Below are 18,445 nucleotides of genomic sequence, written 5' to 3'. Positions count from 1 at the left end.
ACAAACACAACAATGAACATGTCTATTATTGGATGTATTTTTTTAAACACCGAACGATTGCTTTGATTCTATAATAAATGGCGCGTGAGACGACCACCGTTATGCAACGCGAGTGTACCGCGAGATTATGCAAACGTGTGTGTCCGTATACGGCGCGTGGACACATAAAAGCAAATGCAAAAATACAACATATTTTTTTGATCCTTGAACATTTCTTGCTCGTAAATATTAATCGATTGTGTTTGATATTTATTAAACTCAGGTTGATTTTATAAAAGTAAAACCAATCCTGTTTATAAACAATTGTAATATTGTTTATAAACAGGATTAACAGCTAAATTTGTTTTTTCCTCAACAGGTTCGAGGCAGAAATGTCTTACGGATTCCAGATATTTTTCTTCTTATTCTACTGCCTGGCGTGCTTCTGGCCAGAACTTGGCGCCGAAAGCAACCTAAGGATAGTTAATCAATGGGCTGAGTTGGAATTCGTCTTCCCTGATGAAGAAACCAAGCAGATTGCTATGACCAAACAGCATTATGTGCCGGGGAAGTCAATACCTATTGACGTAGATGTGCAGTATAGAAAGGGTGAGTCACAAACAAGTGGACTTATTTATTCATTGAATAACTTTATTTAATTGAAGCATATACACAGCCTACAAAAACATTATTTTATTTATATTAAGCTATTGAAGACGCTAAAACCATGTATAAATATTATTAAAAGACCATGTCCACGCAAATACATTACTTGTCAACTTAGAACGCGTCACTTGAAAGGTAAACAAATCGGACAATATGCTCTGTCTATTTGCTAGAGTTTTACTTAAAATAAGAATAATAAATCTTTATTTCAGTAATACAATTAACTTTACACTAACAGTGGATGGTAGCCTCCTATTAAGCTTATCAAGCCTATGCCAAGAGGTAACACTCTTCCATAGCTATAAATACACATTTAACATTGTAACTTGCAATTTTGGTGTTTAATTTAAATTAATTTTTTTGCGTTTCCAAACAATTTCAAAATGAACAATTCTTAACTTGGAAGTTAGATTAGAATTTAAAATTTAATTTTAATCTTAAACGGTGCACACTCCACAGCCGAGAACAGGTTAAATTGAATTATAATAAGCAGCTAAATTTGCCACATATATATATACCTGAATTAAAATCAGTATTCATGATAGATACTGGAAGTACAAGATCTTTCATTAGTCCTGAAATCGCTAATAAATATTATACACATTTTAAACAACAGAAGCAATTTGAAGTGGTGAGCACCCACGCTTCTAGTAAACACAATGAAATAGTTAATATCACCTTGCCTAAAATTTTGAAAGACAATGGTTACGCGTGAACAGTTATATAGAATTACACAGATATCGAACAGACCATGGTAGTGACAGCCCCATTTAAGGTAAAAATCTATGAGAAAGAAAAGGTAGAATCCAATCTTAACTATCATGATAACAATAGATCCGACTTAGATATCGTACTTACGGAGAATTTAAAGAAACTTAGATTCGATCACATGAATAGCGTGGAAAGAGAGGTTATAGAGAGTATTTGTAGGGAATACGAGGATATATTTTATTGCGAAGATATACCCTTGTCTTTTACAAATCAGGCAAAACATCGAATACGAACAAGAAACGAGGACCCGATACATATTAGAGCCTATAGGTTACCCCCATGCCAGACTTCCGAAACAAAGAAACAGGTAGATAAAATGCTAAAAGATAATGTTATTCAGGAGTCCCACTCCCCGTGGAGTGCCCCAGTGCACCTGGTACCAAAAAAAATGGATGCTTCGGGCGAAAGAAAAATGGAGAATAGTGGTTGATTATTGACGCCTAAATGACATTACTGCCAATGATAAATACCCCTTACCGAACATAAACGACTTATTTGATATGTTAGGCAAGAGTATGTATTTTACCACATTAGATCTGGCAAGCGGGTACCATCAAATCGAGTTTCAGGAGGAAGATAGGGAGAAAACGGCATTTAGTACGCCATTTGGGCATTTCGAGTTCAATAGGATGCCGTTTGGCCTGAAAACGGCGCCGGCCACCTTTCAGAGAGCAATGAATAATGTTCTAAAGGGTTTGCAGAGCTTACATTGCCTGGTGTTCCTAGATGATGTTATTATATTTTCAAAAAGCTTACAGGAACATGCTCAAAAACTACGAGCCGTATTTGAAAGGTTTCGCGAAACGAACCTTAAAGTACAGCTAGACAAGTCACATTTTCTTCGAAAAGAAGATTTATTCGGGCCATACAATTACCAGGGAAGGACTAAGGCCAAACACAGACATTGATGCTATTCTGAAGTATCCTATACCTAGAACAACTGAGTAGTTGTTCAATCTGAGTAGATTAAAAGTTTCCTGGGACTATTAGGTTATTACAGAAAGTTTATTAGAGATTTTGCCAAAATAACAAACCCTATGACCTCGTGTTTGAAAAAGAAAATAGAAATTACTGACGAATATAAATAATGCTTTGAAACATGTAAAAAACTCCTTACCAACGCACCATTATTACAGTATCCGGACTTTAGTAAGGATTTTATTTTAACAACAGATGCGTCTAATTGTGCTATCAGTGCTGTGCTGTCACAGGGTTCTGTCGGCTCCGACAAACCAGTCGCATACGCGAGTCGAACCTTATCCGATACTGAAACTAGATACAGTACCATGGAAAAAGAGCTTCTGGCCGTAGTATGGGCTGTTGAACATTTCGGACCTTTACGGTATAAGTTTACTATCTATACGGATCACAGACCACTGGCTTGGTTATACTCCCTTAAGGAACCGAACAGTAAACTTACTAACTGGCGATTGCATTTAGAAGAATATAATTTTGAAATCGAATATAAAAAGGTATCACAAAACACAAATGCCGATGCATTGTCCCGAATAAAAGTTAATGTGCTAGATGACGATGTTTCCATGCAAGTAAACATAGGTAGACCAAACGACGACTTTGACTTAGATGAATTTGTAAGAGATGCAGTAATAAGAATGTTAGATACAGAAAAGGACGACGAGAATTCAGATATTATTAATATTTCAGACTCTGACTCAGATACTAGCAGCAAAACATTCAAGTTAGCACAAGAAGATGAAATAGAAACTTTAGAATCAAATAGTGGGGCTACCGCTCATTCTATTTCAAATAGGAAACACGAAGGCATCCCTATACTTAACGAAGCCATTGATATAAAACCAAGACAAATTTTAGTTTTTACCTCGTTCAATAATAATTTCAGTGTACAGGTTATTAGTAATAAAAAACAACATATCCTTCTAGTACACACACCAGTAAATAATGAAAAGTTATAAAAGAATTTGTCAAGGAATATATCAATCCTAAAAATAAATATTTTATTTATTTTGAGGGCCCTTCATTTCGAAAAATATTTTCAAACTCAATAACATACTTGTTTAAGAAAAACACCATAAATATCATGGAATGTACGGAAAGGGTAGTTAATGTCGCGGAAGTTGAAATCGATCAAAGACAGTTAATATCTCGATACCACGAGGGCAAAACTTGTCATAGGGGTATTCGAGAGACCTTAGTCAAAATTAGGAAAATATGAAGGAAACTATTTCCTTATTTTATATTAACAGCTGTGAACAATGTAGGAAAATGAAATACGATACTCTAATCCAGCTTACTCAGACGCAAAACGCCCCTTTTCAAGAGATATTTATGGACCTCCTATTCATAGAGGGTAAATATTACTTAACTCTTGTAGACGCGTTTAGCAAACTTGGGCATGCCATCGCTATTCCTAATAGAAGTACACCTGAGGTGATACGAGCACTGATCAAATATCTCAGTATGTACGGGTTACCAAGTAAGATTAATTGCGATTCAGGGGCCGAATTTAACAACGACCTTATTAAAGAACTCATGGTAATGTACAAAATTAATCTACACATAGGTACGCCAAACAACCCAAACTCAATGGGAATCGCCGAAAGGTTTCATTCCACTATTATAGAGATTTACAGATCAGCCAAGTACGATAAGAGCGATTTAGATGCAGCATCAGTAATGACATATACCATCACTGCATATAATAACACCATTCATTCTGCATCTAACTGCACTCCATTCGAAGTAGTTTACGGACAAACAGATACGGGTAACGTTTTCGACATTGATAGGGAACGACAAATTTATCAAAAATTACTGCAAGACCATAGAAAAAGATTAAAGGTCCTCTATGAACACATTGCAGAGACATTAGTAAAGAATAAAATAAAGGTTAGAAATAAAAGAGGCGGAGAGGAACCCCCTGCCATCGAAGAAGGCGACCAGATTTTCATGTAAAATACTAGGACTAGAAAAGCAAAAAAATAGCCAGGTATGAAAAAGCTGAAGTTATAGGAAAACCTGGAAGAAACATCGTGCCCGTACAACTAACGAAAAGAAAAACTAGGGTAGCATTGAAAAACGTTAAACGACCTCCGCATGTGGTGCTTGACAATGTTGCTGGCCTTATTTTTTAATTTATTTTAATTTGTAGGGAAACTAACAGCTAGGTACAAGTACATACAAAAAAATAAATACAGACGGCCAATTATAAGCTTCCACAGATAATAAATAAGCTTTATGTTTGGTCTGTGCACAATTAATGAGGAAAGAATTTAGAAAACAATATGATTAAAAAGAGAAATTCGTCCAAAGAAAACGAAAAGAATTACACTCTAACAAGAAGAATTAAAAAACTTATTACTAAGAAGTCGTTTAAGTTGGTCAGGTGTGGTACAAAATAAGTCAATATCGTGCTGTTTTGCTATTTTGTTATAGTATTCACTCGCCCTAATGAAGTATGAATTTCGTCTGTAATTTACTTTCGTCAAAGGAACATGAAGTATGCTGGGATGTCGAAAAGCCACTGGAACACGTAAACCAATGTTACTGAGAAGCTCAGGACAGTCGACCGAACCACTTGCTACTTTAAGTAAATACAGAACATCAGCTATCCGCCTTCTTTCATGTAACGGGAGTATATGAAACTTTTGACGCCGCTTATAATAATCAGAAATATAGATCTTGGATCTAGATTGCAAATATCGTAAAAAACGTTTCTGTATTCTCTCAATTCGCATTTCGTATATTTTGTAACAGGGATTCCATATTTGAGAGGCGTATTCTAAGTGACTACGCACAAAGGCACGGTAAAGTATTTTAAAGGTTTTTATTGAGCTGAAATCCTGTGACATACGCATTATAAAACCGAGCGCTCTAGATGCTTTATTAACAATTTCATTAACATGAACGTCAAAAATTAATTTACTATAAAAAGTTATACAAAGGTCACGTATCGTAGTTACTCTAGTGATATCAATGCCTAAAAGTTTATATGAAAATATTATTGGGTCAGATTTACGCAAGAAAGTACAGACATTGCATTTAGACGCGTTTATGTCGCGTTTGTTCAGGTTATAGTAATTTTCAAATCTGGAGAGGTCTTCTTGGATTCTCTGTGCGTCACGAAATGATTTAATCGGAAACATTACTTTCATGACATCAGCATACAAAATTATTGTAGCATAAATAAAACATCATGATATACCGTTGATGAAAATATTGAAGAGCAATGGACCCAGCAATGAGCCTTGAGGAATGCCGGAAGGTATTGGCATAGATGAAGAGGTGTATCCATTCAATACAACAGTCTGGCATGTCTCTTTTACATAAGAAGAGAACCATCTATACAAGTTACCCTTTATACCAATATTTTGAAGTTTACGCAGAAGTACAGTGTGGTCAATAGGATCAAAACACTTACTGTAATCTGTGTAAATTACATCCTTTTATGATGGTTCGGACATGTGTTTAGTAAGGTAGTCACTACACAAAAGAAGGTTAGACGTAGTTGATCTGCCACTCAGGAATCCATGCTGTTCTGGACATAGTGCCTGCTTAATGGACGCGTAAACCTGGCCATAAACGATTTTTTCCAAGATTTTTTTGCAAACAAACACATCTTTATTTACTTACTTACTGTAATTCTCTACTATGTCCTTTGGACCTTTCTTATGTATGGGCGTTATGTATGCAGACTTCCAGATTTTGGGTACAACGCCTTCAATCAGTGAGCGACTAAATAATATACAAAGAGGAGTGGAAAGAGATTTAGAGCATCTAGAGATAAGTATTGCAGGGATATTATCTGGGCCGGCTGACTTGTTCAGGTCAAGAGACTTTAATAGCTTGCATACCACAGACGCGTTAACTTTGATATCGCCTATTTCACATGCGGAGTTAACAATGTCGTTAGGTGCGCTGTCAGTTTGAGGGCTATGTGAGAAAGTTGAATGAAAGTAATCACTGAACATATTACATATGACTTCCCCATCACTAAAAGAGCGCTGCGCGCATTGAAATGCAGCAGGATATGTGTTATTATGATTCTTTAATTTCACATAGGACCAGAACGCTTTGGGGTTAGAAGTGATATTTTCCTCAACATCCGACATATACTTATCAAACATTGCTTTTTCTAAAATCCTTGCTCTCTTAAAGTGACAAAGGATTGAAAGTCATGCCGGTTACCATATTTTTTATACTTTGAGTGATATTTATGCTTTTCTTTTAAAACTTTTATAAGAGGCGTACCAAACCATGGAGGGTATTTTGATGACGAAGTAACTAATTAAGAGACGGCATCATTCAATGATCCGCGATGCAATTCAAAATTCCAGTCAATCGCATGGAGTTTACAATTAATAGAATCATAATCCCCAGACTGGTAAAAATATTTTATATAGGGCCGCAACTTAAGAGGATGGAGTTGTACAAAGTTTGCAGAAATACAGGGATTGGAACAACGAATTACCGAGATTTCACTATTACAAAATACTAAATCTAACATTTTACTTTTGTTATTGTCTATAAAATTATATTGTGATAAATTACATAAATTAAAAGAATCAAACAAATCCGTCTGAACAGAACCCCTAATACCCCCTGGAACAATAGACCCGTGGGCCATCTCGTCTGCCACCCATATCAAGTTGGGCATATTAAAATCTCCAATAATTACAAACTTATCGCAAGGATTATTCAAAACAATGTCAGAAAGGTGCTCAGAAAATAATGCCAGTTGGTTAGTTAATGAGTTACCTATGTTTTGATTGCAAATATATACAGTACATAAGTTGAGTTTGAACGCTACCTTTGGCTTCTGGTGTTGCAACGTAAGAGTTACCCACAACTCTTCAGCGTTAGAGCACCAATCGTTGCGAACGGCCACAGTGAGCTCTTTACGTATAGTGATCAAAACTCCACCACCCAAGGATTGTTGAGTTTTAGCTTAATCCCGGTCACGTTTCCAAACCATGTACCTACTGTCAAATAATTCACTATCTTTTATACCTTCTAATAACCAAGTTTCCGTTAAACATATAATATCAAAAGAGTTCAAGCAAATATTTATATAGAAATTAGAAGTTTTAGTACGCAAGCCACGTACGTTCTGGTAATAAATGTTGATCATTTTTGAAACAAGATGTGTTAAATACTGAATGATATAATGTATAAAGGTAAAATAAATAAATATATGTACTTAAAATAAAATCAAAGCGTGAACTCGTTGCAAAAATTAAATAAGTAAGCATCAATGCGCATAAAATAAAATAAATAAGGCGATCGCTATTATCTTGCTTAAAAAACATATTAGCGGGCGACTTAGCAAACAATCGACACATGTAGGGTAAACAATAGCAGCAAGCGGCGGTGGGGATCGCAGCGAGATCGCGCGACAGCGAAACAAAGGTGAGCGTGTGCACGCACTGACGACGTGATAAGCGAGTTAGTGGACTGCCAGTGGCTCTCAAATTATAATATGTGTTGTTAATGTATTCAACACAAGTATGTATAAATTTTGAAAGTTGAGACGAAATAGTGAGTGACAAAAATAGCTTTGAAGCGAGCACGATATAACACCTGGCATTTACTAAGCAACAATAGTTCAACAAAAACGACATCAATAAAACAATTTAAAAATAATCTTATTATAAGTAGTAACAATGTTATAGTTACAATTATACTAACTTTTTCAGATCCGCTTCCGACTTTATAGTTATAACGTGAGACGTGGGGCTTTTCCTTGCATAAATTTCGCACCCCTTTACCCAGGTAAATGCAAAATCCTTCTCCTTAGCCAATGTCTTCGCTTTATTTAGTAAGAGCTTGTCCTCCAGAGTCAGATGATCGTTAATAAAAATCCTGTTTACCCCGGGAAGTTTCAGGTCCGTTGGAATAATAGTAAATTTCTTAGCTGCAGCCACGAAGTCCTCCTTCTGATACCTGTTATGCACCGACACGATTATAGCTTTATTGACTTTGTCATTTCTCATGGGAATCCGAGCTATGTAGTTTATATTTTCTTTAGGTATAGTACACTTAATGTGATCGCCAAGTTTGGCGAAAATCTGGAACAGGTTTTCTGATTGCGTTACGGGCACTCCTTTTATCTCAATATATTTCATACGAGATCTTCGTTCCCCACCTCGAACCAAGCTTTCCAGCTTGTCCATTCCCTGCTGCAGCATCTTAATCTCATCTCTTGTTTTAAGCAGTATCTGGATTTCTTTTTCGATATCGCTTATCCTGCTTGATAAGGTGTCCACAGAGTTATGCATGAAATTTATAGATTCCTTCACATTCACAAGCTCCGATTTCAGATTTTTCAGTTCAGCTAACTCCGTATGAATACTCGTAACGCTAGCCACCAGCTGCGGAAGTGATGCTGTTAAAACTGTTAGCCGCTTTAGTTCCGTCATCACATCGTCGAGGTCCACAGTGGATTTAAGTGACGTGGCTTTGCTTGAAGATAGGTGGGGACTCGCTGAATTTTTGCAAGTAGTGCATCTCCAGTAGGCTTTTCGATCACCAAGCTTACGATAGCCCACTTCCGTAATCCCAGCGCAAGGAAAGTCGAGATGACAGAGACACACCGAACATTGGACTCCGTCTCTAAATTCAGCATCACATCGTTTAGACTTGAACATTGTTGCTAATACTTTGGGAACTACTGACTTACAAGAGACGAAAAAATGGTGGGGTATATGCGTGTGCACAGTCCGACGTCGAATGACTGGCTGACTTAGTAGCACCAGACCGAGCAAGGATTCAGCCTGGAAATCCAGAACCTCGAGCGGAATCCAGGAATAGCTCCGATGAAGATAGGAACAGCAGTGATCAAGAATAATCAGTGGACCATTTTTAAAACAGTAGACTTAGACATTTTTAGAATACAGATAGAAAACAACTTAGGAGAATACATTACTGTAAAAGACATCATAAATACGCAATCCGAATTAAGACGAGAATTTTTAGGTACTAAAATCGACACGTTAACACTGACACACAACTACACTAAGACTCACTGCACGTCCTACACATTACTTACACATTGCTTTTTGCTGTGATGCACCGCTTCGCGTTACCCACTAGGCGATAGCTGAAAATCAGTGCGTTGCTTTTGGGCAACACCTGCACTGAGCTATGGCCTGTTTGGCTTGCTGCAGCACTCACAACTTGCTTTTTAATTAATTGTAGATATATGTCGTTTATTGTGTATTCTTATTTTATTTCATACCTTTTTTGTTATTTTGTATGTTTTGTTTTGAGTTTTTTTTTGTCTTCTTTCTTTCTTTATTTATTTGTTGTTTCATATTATTGTGTGTGCTTGTGGTAAGTCAATAAACGTATTCTATCTATCTATCTATCTATCTATCTAAAATATATATAGAAACTTTTATAGAACTAACTAGAGATAGGCTTAATCAAATTTTACCGTCAGCATCAATTAGAGTAAAAAGAGGTATCCTTAACCCATTAGGTTCATTAATTAAAACTATTTCAGGAAATTTAGACAACGACGACGCAATAAGATATAATACGGAAATCAGTAAGCTAAAACATAGGGCATAGAGCATTTGGTCGAAAGAAAAACATCATTAATGCAAAAAGCATTTGATAAGTTAGTCAATATTACAGATACTATCAACTTTAACGTAAATCATATACGCTATACAACTTCGCAATTAGAAACCTTAGTTCAAAACGAAAACAAACTAAGTAATTCTATCCTATTCAGTAATAGCATGAAACAAATTCTTAATAACTTTCGAACTATTTATAGCATCATACAAGACATAGAGTCAGCTTTTGGCAAACTCCACATTTTGCATCAATCAATGATAAACTCAACCGAGTTATATGATATCCTTAAAACCGTAAACAAACACGCTCAACTGTTGTATCCAGTTACTATGGATAATTTAGTTAAGTTAGAACGTAATATATATTATTAATATACTTAAATCCTTCATTAATAATTCTACGTTAGTTTTTATTTTAGAAATACCGTTAGTTGATCACGACACGTACATATATTACAAGGTAACCCCAAGCCCTATATTTAACTCTACCAAACACATTTATCATCACTCCACAATACCCATACCTACAGGTGAATAGATTGAAATACAGGTCTTTTAAATACCCCTGCGAGCACATAGATTATTCTATATATAGAGATAGATTCTATGGAGCAATACCCTATTGAAACCTGTATCGAACAACTAATGCAGCTCAACAAAAATTATACATCATGCCAACAAAAATAAGTCTAAATAGAAGAAACTAGAATCCTGAGAGTTCAGGAAGGAAGATGGCTAGTCTACTCACGCCACGACGTCGTAATAACAGAAAGTTGTAGCAATGAAGCCTAGAAACAAGTATTACGAGGCACCTACATCATGATGCCGACTCCAGACTGTGAAACACAAGTAGGAAACACAGTTATCAAAGTCCCAACAAATACAATTCTTTTCAGAATATCCATACCAACAGTGCAGCTGCCAGAAATTGAACAAGCCAACCAAAACGGCAAGCAGGTGGATCTGCGGAATCGACTTCAGTGAAGTGAATAACATTCTCCATAAAATAAGTAATAGTGACGACGAGCCGGCAGACCTTGACTATATAGTGAGCAATAAAATGAGTGTGGACACCTTAGTGCTTTATGTTTTTCTAAATATGGTGGTATTAGGTTTTGTCTGTTTCAAATTATATAATAAGATTCCACCCTTACGGAATTCTCTGAAGGCTTTATCGTCACCCTCAGATAATTTCTCACTTGGAGAGGGAGGAGTTAAGGTTAATGAACGTGGTTCCTTCCGTTTTGTCAGCACGCCTAACTGTGCCAGTTGCTCGCATGCTGACAAATAAATAAAATAATATATAAAGTTTGTAAATTAGTTTTAAGATCGATTATTTGTCTATTATTAGAACTAAGCAGTCACTCTGTCAGTTTGAATAAAGTTTTTTTAAAACTAATCTTCTGGCCAGTCATTTATTTCGCGCGTGTGTATGTTAAACCTGTTGCCATAGACGAAGAAATTAGTGTTCTTAAACCAAGTGTTCCGTTAGATCTTCGTTTCCTTGTACGATTTGGACTGTTACCATTTGAGATAAGTTTCTTGCAGTCTCAATAAGTTTCGGGGTATGTTTCTAATTCCTTATGAATCGAATTGATCGCTTCTTGAATTATCTGTTTACAAATGTCGTATTTACTTTAAATACTTGTACCACAGTGTCTTTCCTTTTCCTCTTCGGAATATTTAGATCATATTTTAGAGACTTATGTTGTGTGAGTACAGATTGAGTGATGTAGAGTTATAGTTCATACAAGCTGCTAGTGAAAAATTATTCTTTTTTTAAATACATTTTTTTAATCAAATTGCATTGCGCACGTTCCAACTCAAGAAAACGAGTTTTAGCGGTTCAATCAGTATTGATTGATATATTCCTGTATCACCCCATACAGGAATACATCAATCAATACTGATTGAACCAAACGCACGTATATTTCCTTAAATTCCTAGACGAATCTTGCAGACCAGCAACTGATCCTGGCACTACATAGCTTAGTATTTTATAAATCCAATTAAGTTTTCTTACTCTTTTAATGACATGTTCGAGCTGACATGACAGGTGTGGATACCAGAGTCGCTGGTCCACAAAAACATCCAAATACTTTGATTGTGCAACTTTTATTATAAAATGTTCAGTTACGAGTGTTACCTGTGGTTTTGCAATTGTGAATCTTTACGTAAAAATTAGTTTTGGGCTGAGTGTCATTATTTGTACCAAAACAGATGTCGTTTGTGTTATTAGTATTTGACGTAAAAGAATTGTTACTTAACCATCTGTTTACATGCTCCGGTCCCCGTTCCGCACTAGACTTCAGAGCATCCCAAGAATTATCAGTGAATACAATGCCCGTATCAGCAGCATAAGAAAAGATATTAGCGTTCTTGATCTGCATATCACATAGGTCATTTATATGACCAAGAACGCTACCTTGGGGCACGCAATATAAAATCACTTCGTACCCACTGTTAAAGTTATCTAGATTCACTGTTTGCTTCCCATTTGTCAAATAATCAGTGATATGTACAAAGTGAAGTATTGCTTATACCTGTCTTTTCTAATTTGTGTACTAGTATGGGGAGAGAGACGGTGTCAAACGTTTTCTTAAGTCCGAAAATACTGACAAATATTTCTTACGTTTGTCAAGCTGTTCTATAACTAGAGAACTCAAGGATATTACTGTAAACTCCGCAAATCTTCCATGTCGAAAACCTAGTTGGTTTACATGCAATATATTGTTTTTATTAAATAGTTTAGTAATCTTTTATTGAGTAATTTTTCCAGAATTTTAGATATCACTGGCGATAGGTACCGATATAGGCCTGTAATTGTTGATATTATCTCTGTCCCCACTCATAAAAAGGAGTGATAGTCGACAACTTAAGAAGTGCCGAAATATTACGTTTGTCCAAACAAAGGTTACAGCATAGGTAATAATGGGAACAAGTACGGACATTGCTGATTTTAGTTTCCTAATTGTACAGTTTACTCCATAAATAATTTAACTTTATTCATTCATAGTCATCAAAGCATTGACTTACAAATAAAATCAAAGTAAATAAACCTACAGTTGCACAGAGATCGCTGCGCTGCGGAAATTCAATAAGAAAAAGTGCTCGTGTGTAGACCATTTTCGTTACGAAAATGTTACATTCTACGCTCGGTTTTAGTTCCGTGCCATTTCCACATAGACGGTGGCGCCATATTATTACCGTGCGTTAGTGCGTTTGTGTATGGACCATTTTAGTGACGCGATATAGCATTGAAATCGTTCGAGAGACGCTCAGGAATAACAACCGGAAATTAAATTAAAAATTAAATGGAAAATTTTTAATAACAACCGAAATCTTGTTGTAGAAGCGTATTCATTGCCCCTTCAATGAATTTGTGACTTTGTGAAGACGACTTCAAGAACAACCAGTTTAAACGCTTTATCCAATTTCAGACTCTCTATCGCCACGAATTTTTGTAACGACACCTCGCTTCAGCGAAGGTCGTCCCGTAACTCTGGGCACAGTGGACGAGAAGGGCAAAATCTCTGGATACCCTGACTACTCCTGGCACGAAAATCAAGGTCAGAACTGCGAAGGACTAACGTCAGTATTTAGGACTGCGGTAAGTAACGTCGAACATGTGAAACACAAATAATGCTAAGAACCGATTTTGATTATTCTTGTTTGTTGGAAAGAGGGTACCTCAGTAGTGGTCCCATTTTTTTTTTGAAGTAAATATTCCACCTATAAGGGTGGCTGTTTACGCGTGAAGTTTTATTTTTTATAAATAGCGCCTAAATTATATAAGGAGCAATTATTTTAATGTTTGATTTTGCCATGCTCCAATTGAAGGCGTTTTTCTCTTTCAATATACTAATTTTTGTTATCTCTAGTGTTAAGTTCCGTATAGTGACGAACTAGGGGATTAATCCGGTTTCGCATACTTTCCGGTAACCGATTTCAGTAAAACTTGGCAAACAGATACAATTCCACGAACTTTTGAAGTCAGGTTTTTTAGTATTCTGTACTGAGATTATTATTATTAGTGATGGGACGAATCGGGATTTTAACGAAGTCGAATATTGGCAGAATGTTCTATAAAAAGTTTATGCAATCGAATGTTCGGCCAAACAATTCGGTAGGATTTGACGCGCTTGTTTCTGCATTATAATACAACAAGTGAGCGTTTCTTTCTAAGGCTTGCTCTTTTTTTCTTTATTCCTTATTGCACAAAGAACCCTAGCCGTGGTGTAAAAGTGGAGTCTGCGAGAAATATTATACAATAAAATTTAAATGTGAATAAAAAATATAAATGATGAAAATATACATATGACAGACATACAAACCTACATGAACTTATATACTTAGATACATACATAAGCAGAATATATATTGTAATAACAAATTAAAATAATTTATATAAATAAATTAGTTTATATATATGTTACCGATTAACTATCTAACGCGTTTGGCAGAAAGTGCTCTTTTAATTTGTGTTTGAAAGATGCCCCTGATAGACTGTCACGAATGCCAACAGGCAGTTTATTTCACATACGACCTGCACTTACCGTAAAAGGTTTGTGGAAGAATTTGGAATTGGATTGGGGATATAATAGTGTTTTAATGTATCAGGTACGTTTTGGGCGTTGTACTGGTGGATAAGGCAGAAAAACGGGAACACAGATAATGAGGAAGCTGGGGACGATTTAGAATTTTATAAAAAAACAAAGAAGGTGCATATCTCGGCAAAGTCAGATTGGGAGCCATTTCAACGTAGACCCAAATTCAGAGACATGGTCTTAATTACGTAAACCGAATATGAAACGGATTGCCAGATTTTGTACTGTTAGTAGTATTCTAATAACAAACATCGGCGTAGTCGAGAAGAGGGAGTACAAAGACTGAGCAAGCATAACCATAACGGTAGTTCAACACCAAGAAGAATTGAATCTGCTTGAGAGAATGATAGGAAAAGTGCATGCGTCGACTCGACTCGTCGACATTTACCTGTGGTCTCCAAGACAGTGTATGGTCGATCATCAGATCCAGGTTTTTTGTATTTTCCGCATATGCAAAACTCACTCCGCCATGCAAAACCTTGGAGCGGTTATAATGTCCAACCTGCAGTAAAATCTGTTGCTACCTACAATTATTGCCTGGAATTTTATCGGGTTTACAAGCAAACCAAACGCATCATCCCAAGACTTCACTACAAGAAGATCCTTCTTTATAGTTTCAATAGCAGATTGGGCATTGGCTACATCAAAATGTCTATAAATTTGCAAGTCATCTGCATACAAGTGGAATGGAGGAAAAATTAATTTAGAGAGCATGTTTATGAACAGTGAGAAGAGAAGAGATAAAAGTACACCACTCTGTGGCACCCCTGAAGTCAAAGGAGACCATTCGAAATAAGTGTCATCATTCCCGATCCTTTGATGGCGATTGCGGAGGTAATCAGAAAACCAAGCGATTGTAGCAGGGAGATATTAAGAGAACAGAGAATGACAAGAAGGATGTCATTGTCGACAGCGTTGAAAGCATTGCTGTAGTCCCGTAAAACAATCATGGTAAAAAACCGGTTATCCATGGATATATCCGTGGCGAATAATTAAAGGTTCGATTTTTTTTTTTCAAGATCTGATTGTGTTGAGTCTAATTAAAATAAATTATTTATAGCTATCTATCTATTACTTTTATTTCATCGTTACGTGCGGTAAATGTGCCGAACATGCCAATTACCGAATATAAAAACGAATTTTCGGCCCCCCAAACCGTTATTTATCTAACTTATTATACGTAAACATAAATATAATACATAACATAGATACTGTGTTGACGTTTCTTGTGTACAGTCCATAACCATAAACTAAACTGTATTACCAAAGTTAATAGATCTGTTCTCAGCAGACTCGTTCTAATTTATAGTAGCAAAATAAAAAGCCATTACAACATTAAAGTTAAATACCAGGGCTGTCACTAAATCTGTAATTCTTTTCTAAACTATATAATAGCTCTCAAACGCAAACATTTCATTAAACTCTAATAAGTAGATTTGAAGAAATAGCGGCCATATATAAAAGTAACAAATGGTCAAAATTGCTACACATATATTTTAAAAATTACAGGCACATGGGATTTGTCAACTTGTATCCGAGGGTGACAGGCGCAGTGGCTGTGCCCCTCAAGTTTTTAAGATTTAAAGCTCTGAGTGGCACTGCAACCTATCAAAAAAACGGAAAATCTTTAGGTGCCATTTTCGCAAACTATCATCATGTTGGTTGACACGCAAATGGCTTCTCAGCAACCAATTATACAAAGATCGATTATAAACAGAAATTCCTTCGTCTAACAGGAATCGAACCTACCTGTGCCAAACCAGCACTACAAGGCCACCGCTTTACCGGCGGAGCTACAGTTTGAGTTGGCAGAGCTTACAAATTTTTCCAAGTGTCTCGGCTTTTAGAATAATAATTATTTATTTATTTTAGACATTCTCAATCCATAATATTTGTTAGTAAAGATACTTAAAAACTAGTGTTAGAATTGACCACATGTCACTAAAATTTATAAAATTAAATAATTATGAGCAGTAAATAGAAATTACAAAACCAAAATTTAGTACTATAAAATTATTAAATCAAAATTAAAACTTTAAAATATTACAAATTTAAGTTACACACACCGTTACAGTTAAATTAAAAACCAGTTTATGAATGACTGAATTTAACGTATTACAGCCGATCTTTGTATTAATAATTAGAACAAACTAGTGGGGTAATTTCACGAAAAATAAAACGAATATATCCATGATAATCAATAATTAAACTTCAAATGTACGCAATTTCAGATAGACGAATGCAACAGACTTTGGGTAATGGACACAGGCAAGATCGGCGACACGCAACACTGTTCTCCACAGTTGTTGGCTTTCGACCTCGACAATGACAAGCTCGTCTACCGGTACCGGTTCAACCAATCTGTTTATAATGAACAGTCATTGTTTGTTACTCCAGTAAGTTAGCATTGTCTTCTTCTTAAGGTGTCGATGGCATACGCAATAATGCTTGCCATGGTGGTGTAATAATTTGTTAATGCGCGTAAGATACTCTCTGATTGTTGCCCAAGGTGTGCTAGAGGTGCAGGATAGGAAAAAAATACATCGTGCGGGGAGGTTTTCATACACCCCATTCCCTATTTGGCATAAACGCTAAGCAAGATCCATACATAAGATTGGTTCCATACACCGTTAGACACACGCAAGTTTCCTATTGGTACTATCAAAAAACTTGACGCCTTGTCACTTGGATTATTTTTGCATGCGAAGGTTACAATCAGTAACTTATTTCTGGTAACCAATGGCGTTTAAAGGTTAGGATATAGTTACGGCATTAAGTTAGTTTCAATAAACAGAAAATGAAAGAAGGATGGCGACATCCCGTGTAGAGATATAAATATAATTGGGATAAATACTCAGTACAAAGATAAATATCCATATTTATCTATTTTTACTCGATATTTATCCGAAAACGTCAATAAATATTTCTAATCGTGGTTTATTATTTATATAGTGAAACAAAGTATAGTTTTAAGCTTAATTGTAAACATTGATACAATTTAGTAGCATGTACATTGACTTACAATTATATGGACGTCGGGTGCGCGCTAAAAAGTGTCCGCACTTGTAAGGCGCTAAAATCGTATACAGAGCGCCAAACTCCGCTTTAGTCTTTATTTGTTCTACTGACAGCGCGATACTGCGATGACATTACAATTTAAATTTCGAATAGGTTGACTTGGGACATTTTTTTCGTGGTTTTTGTATTAGACCCGTCGTCCATTTATTTGTAAGTCAATGAGCATGTACGTATAATAATAGGGGTTAAAGTATGAAATTGCTGATTTGTACTGAAAATCTAAATTGTTTATTTTTTAAATTTTTAACAAATTTATTTAATCAAAATAGTTGCCATTATTATCTATACATTGCTGCCATCTAATGGGAAGGTTATTAATGCCTTGGCGATAGAACTCCGACGATCTAGACTGCACAAACTGTGTGAAAGCATTTTGTACTGCCTCCTGGGAATAAAACTTCTTGTCACGTAGATAATTGTCCAAATCACGAAAAAAATGGTAGTCCGTTGGAGCAAGGTCTGGTGAATACGGAGGATGACGAATGGTTTCTAACTGCAGTTCCTGAAGGGTCAAAATGGTTTCTCGTGCTGTGTGAGGTCTCGCGTTGTCGTGGAGCAATAATGGTGAAGATCGATTCATGAGTCGGGGCTGTTTTACTGCTAGTTTTGTCAACATGGTTCGGAGTTCGGCACAATAGACATCTGCCGTTATTGCTTGACCAGATCGGAGAAAACTATAGTGAATAACACCATGCTGAGACCACCAAACAGTTACCATTACCTTTTTATTGGTAAGTTTTGCTTTAGGACACTGTTGTGGCATTTGACCTGGGGTCAGCCATT

At 36.1% G+C, this 18,445-nt stretch overlaps 1 protein-coding gene across 1 annotated transcript; it reads left to right on the top strand.

Moving 5' to 3' along the window:
- Positions 1-371: 371 nt before the first annotated feature.
- LOC113238703 (protein yellow-like) lies at positions 372-17,004 on the top strand. Its single transcript, XM_026475540.1, has 3 exons — positions 372-588; positions 13,418-13,587; positions 16,816-17,004. The coding sequence occupies exons 1-3, from the start codon at positions 372-374 to the stop codon at positions 16,987-16,989; spliced, it is 561 nt and encodes a 186-aa protein (XP_026331325.1). The 3' UTR covers positions 16,990-17,004.
- The last annotated feature ends 1,441 nt before the right edge of the window (positions 17,005-18,445 follow it).

This window comes from Hyposmocoma kahamanoa, unplaced genomic scaffold, assembly GCF_003589595.1.
Source record: "Hyposmocoma kahamanoa isolate Upper Pololo Valley unplaced genomic scaffold, ASM358959v1 97604, whole genome shotgun sequence".
NCBI classification, from domain to species: Eukaryota; Metazoa; Arthropoda; class Insecta; order Lepidoptera; family Cosmopterigidae; genus Hyposmocoma; species Hyposmocoma kahamanoa.
This window is presented reverse-complemented; position numbering and strand designations above follow the sequence as displayed.

Coding starts and splice junctions, on each gene's coding strand:
- LOC113238703 (XM_026475540.1), top strand. CDS start 372: ATGTCTTACGGATTCCAGATATTTTTCTTCTTATTCTACTGCCTGGCG. Junction 589..13,417: donor AGATGTGCAGTATAGAAAGG/GTGAGTCACAAA, acceptor ATCCAATTTCAG/ACTCTCTATCGCCACGAATT. Junction 13,588..16,815: donor CGTCAGTATTTAGGACTGCG/GTAAGTAACGTC, acceptor ACGCAATTTCAG/ATAGACGAATGCAACAGACT.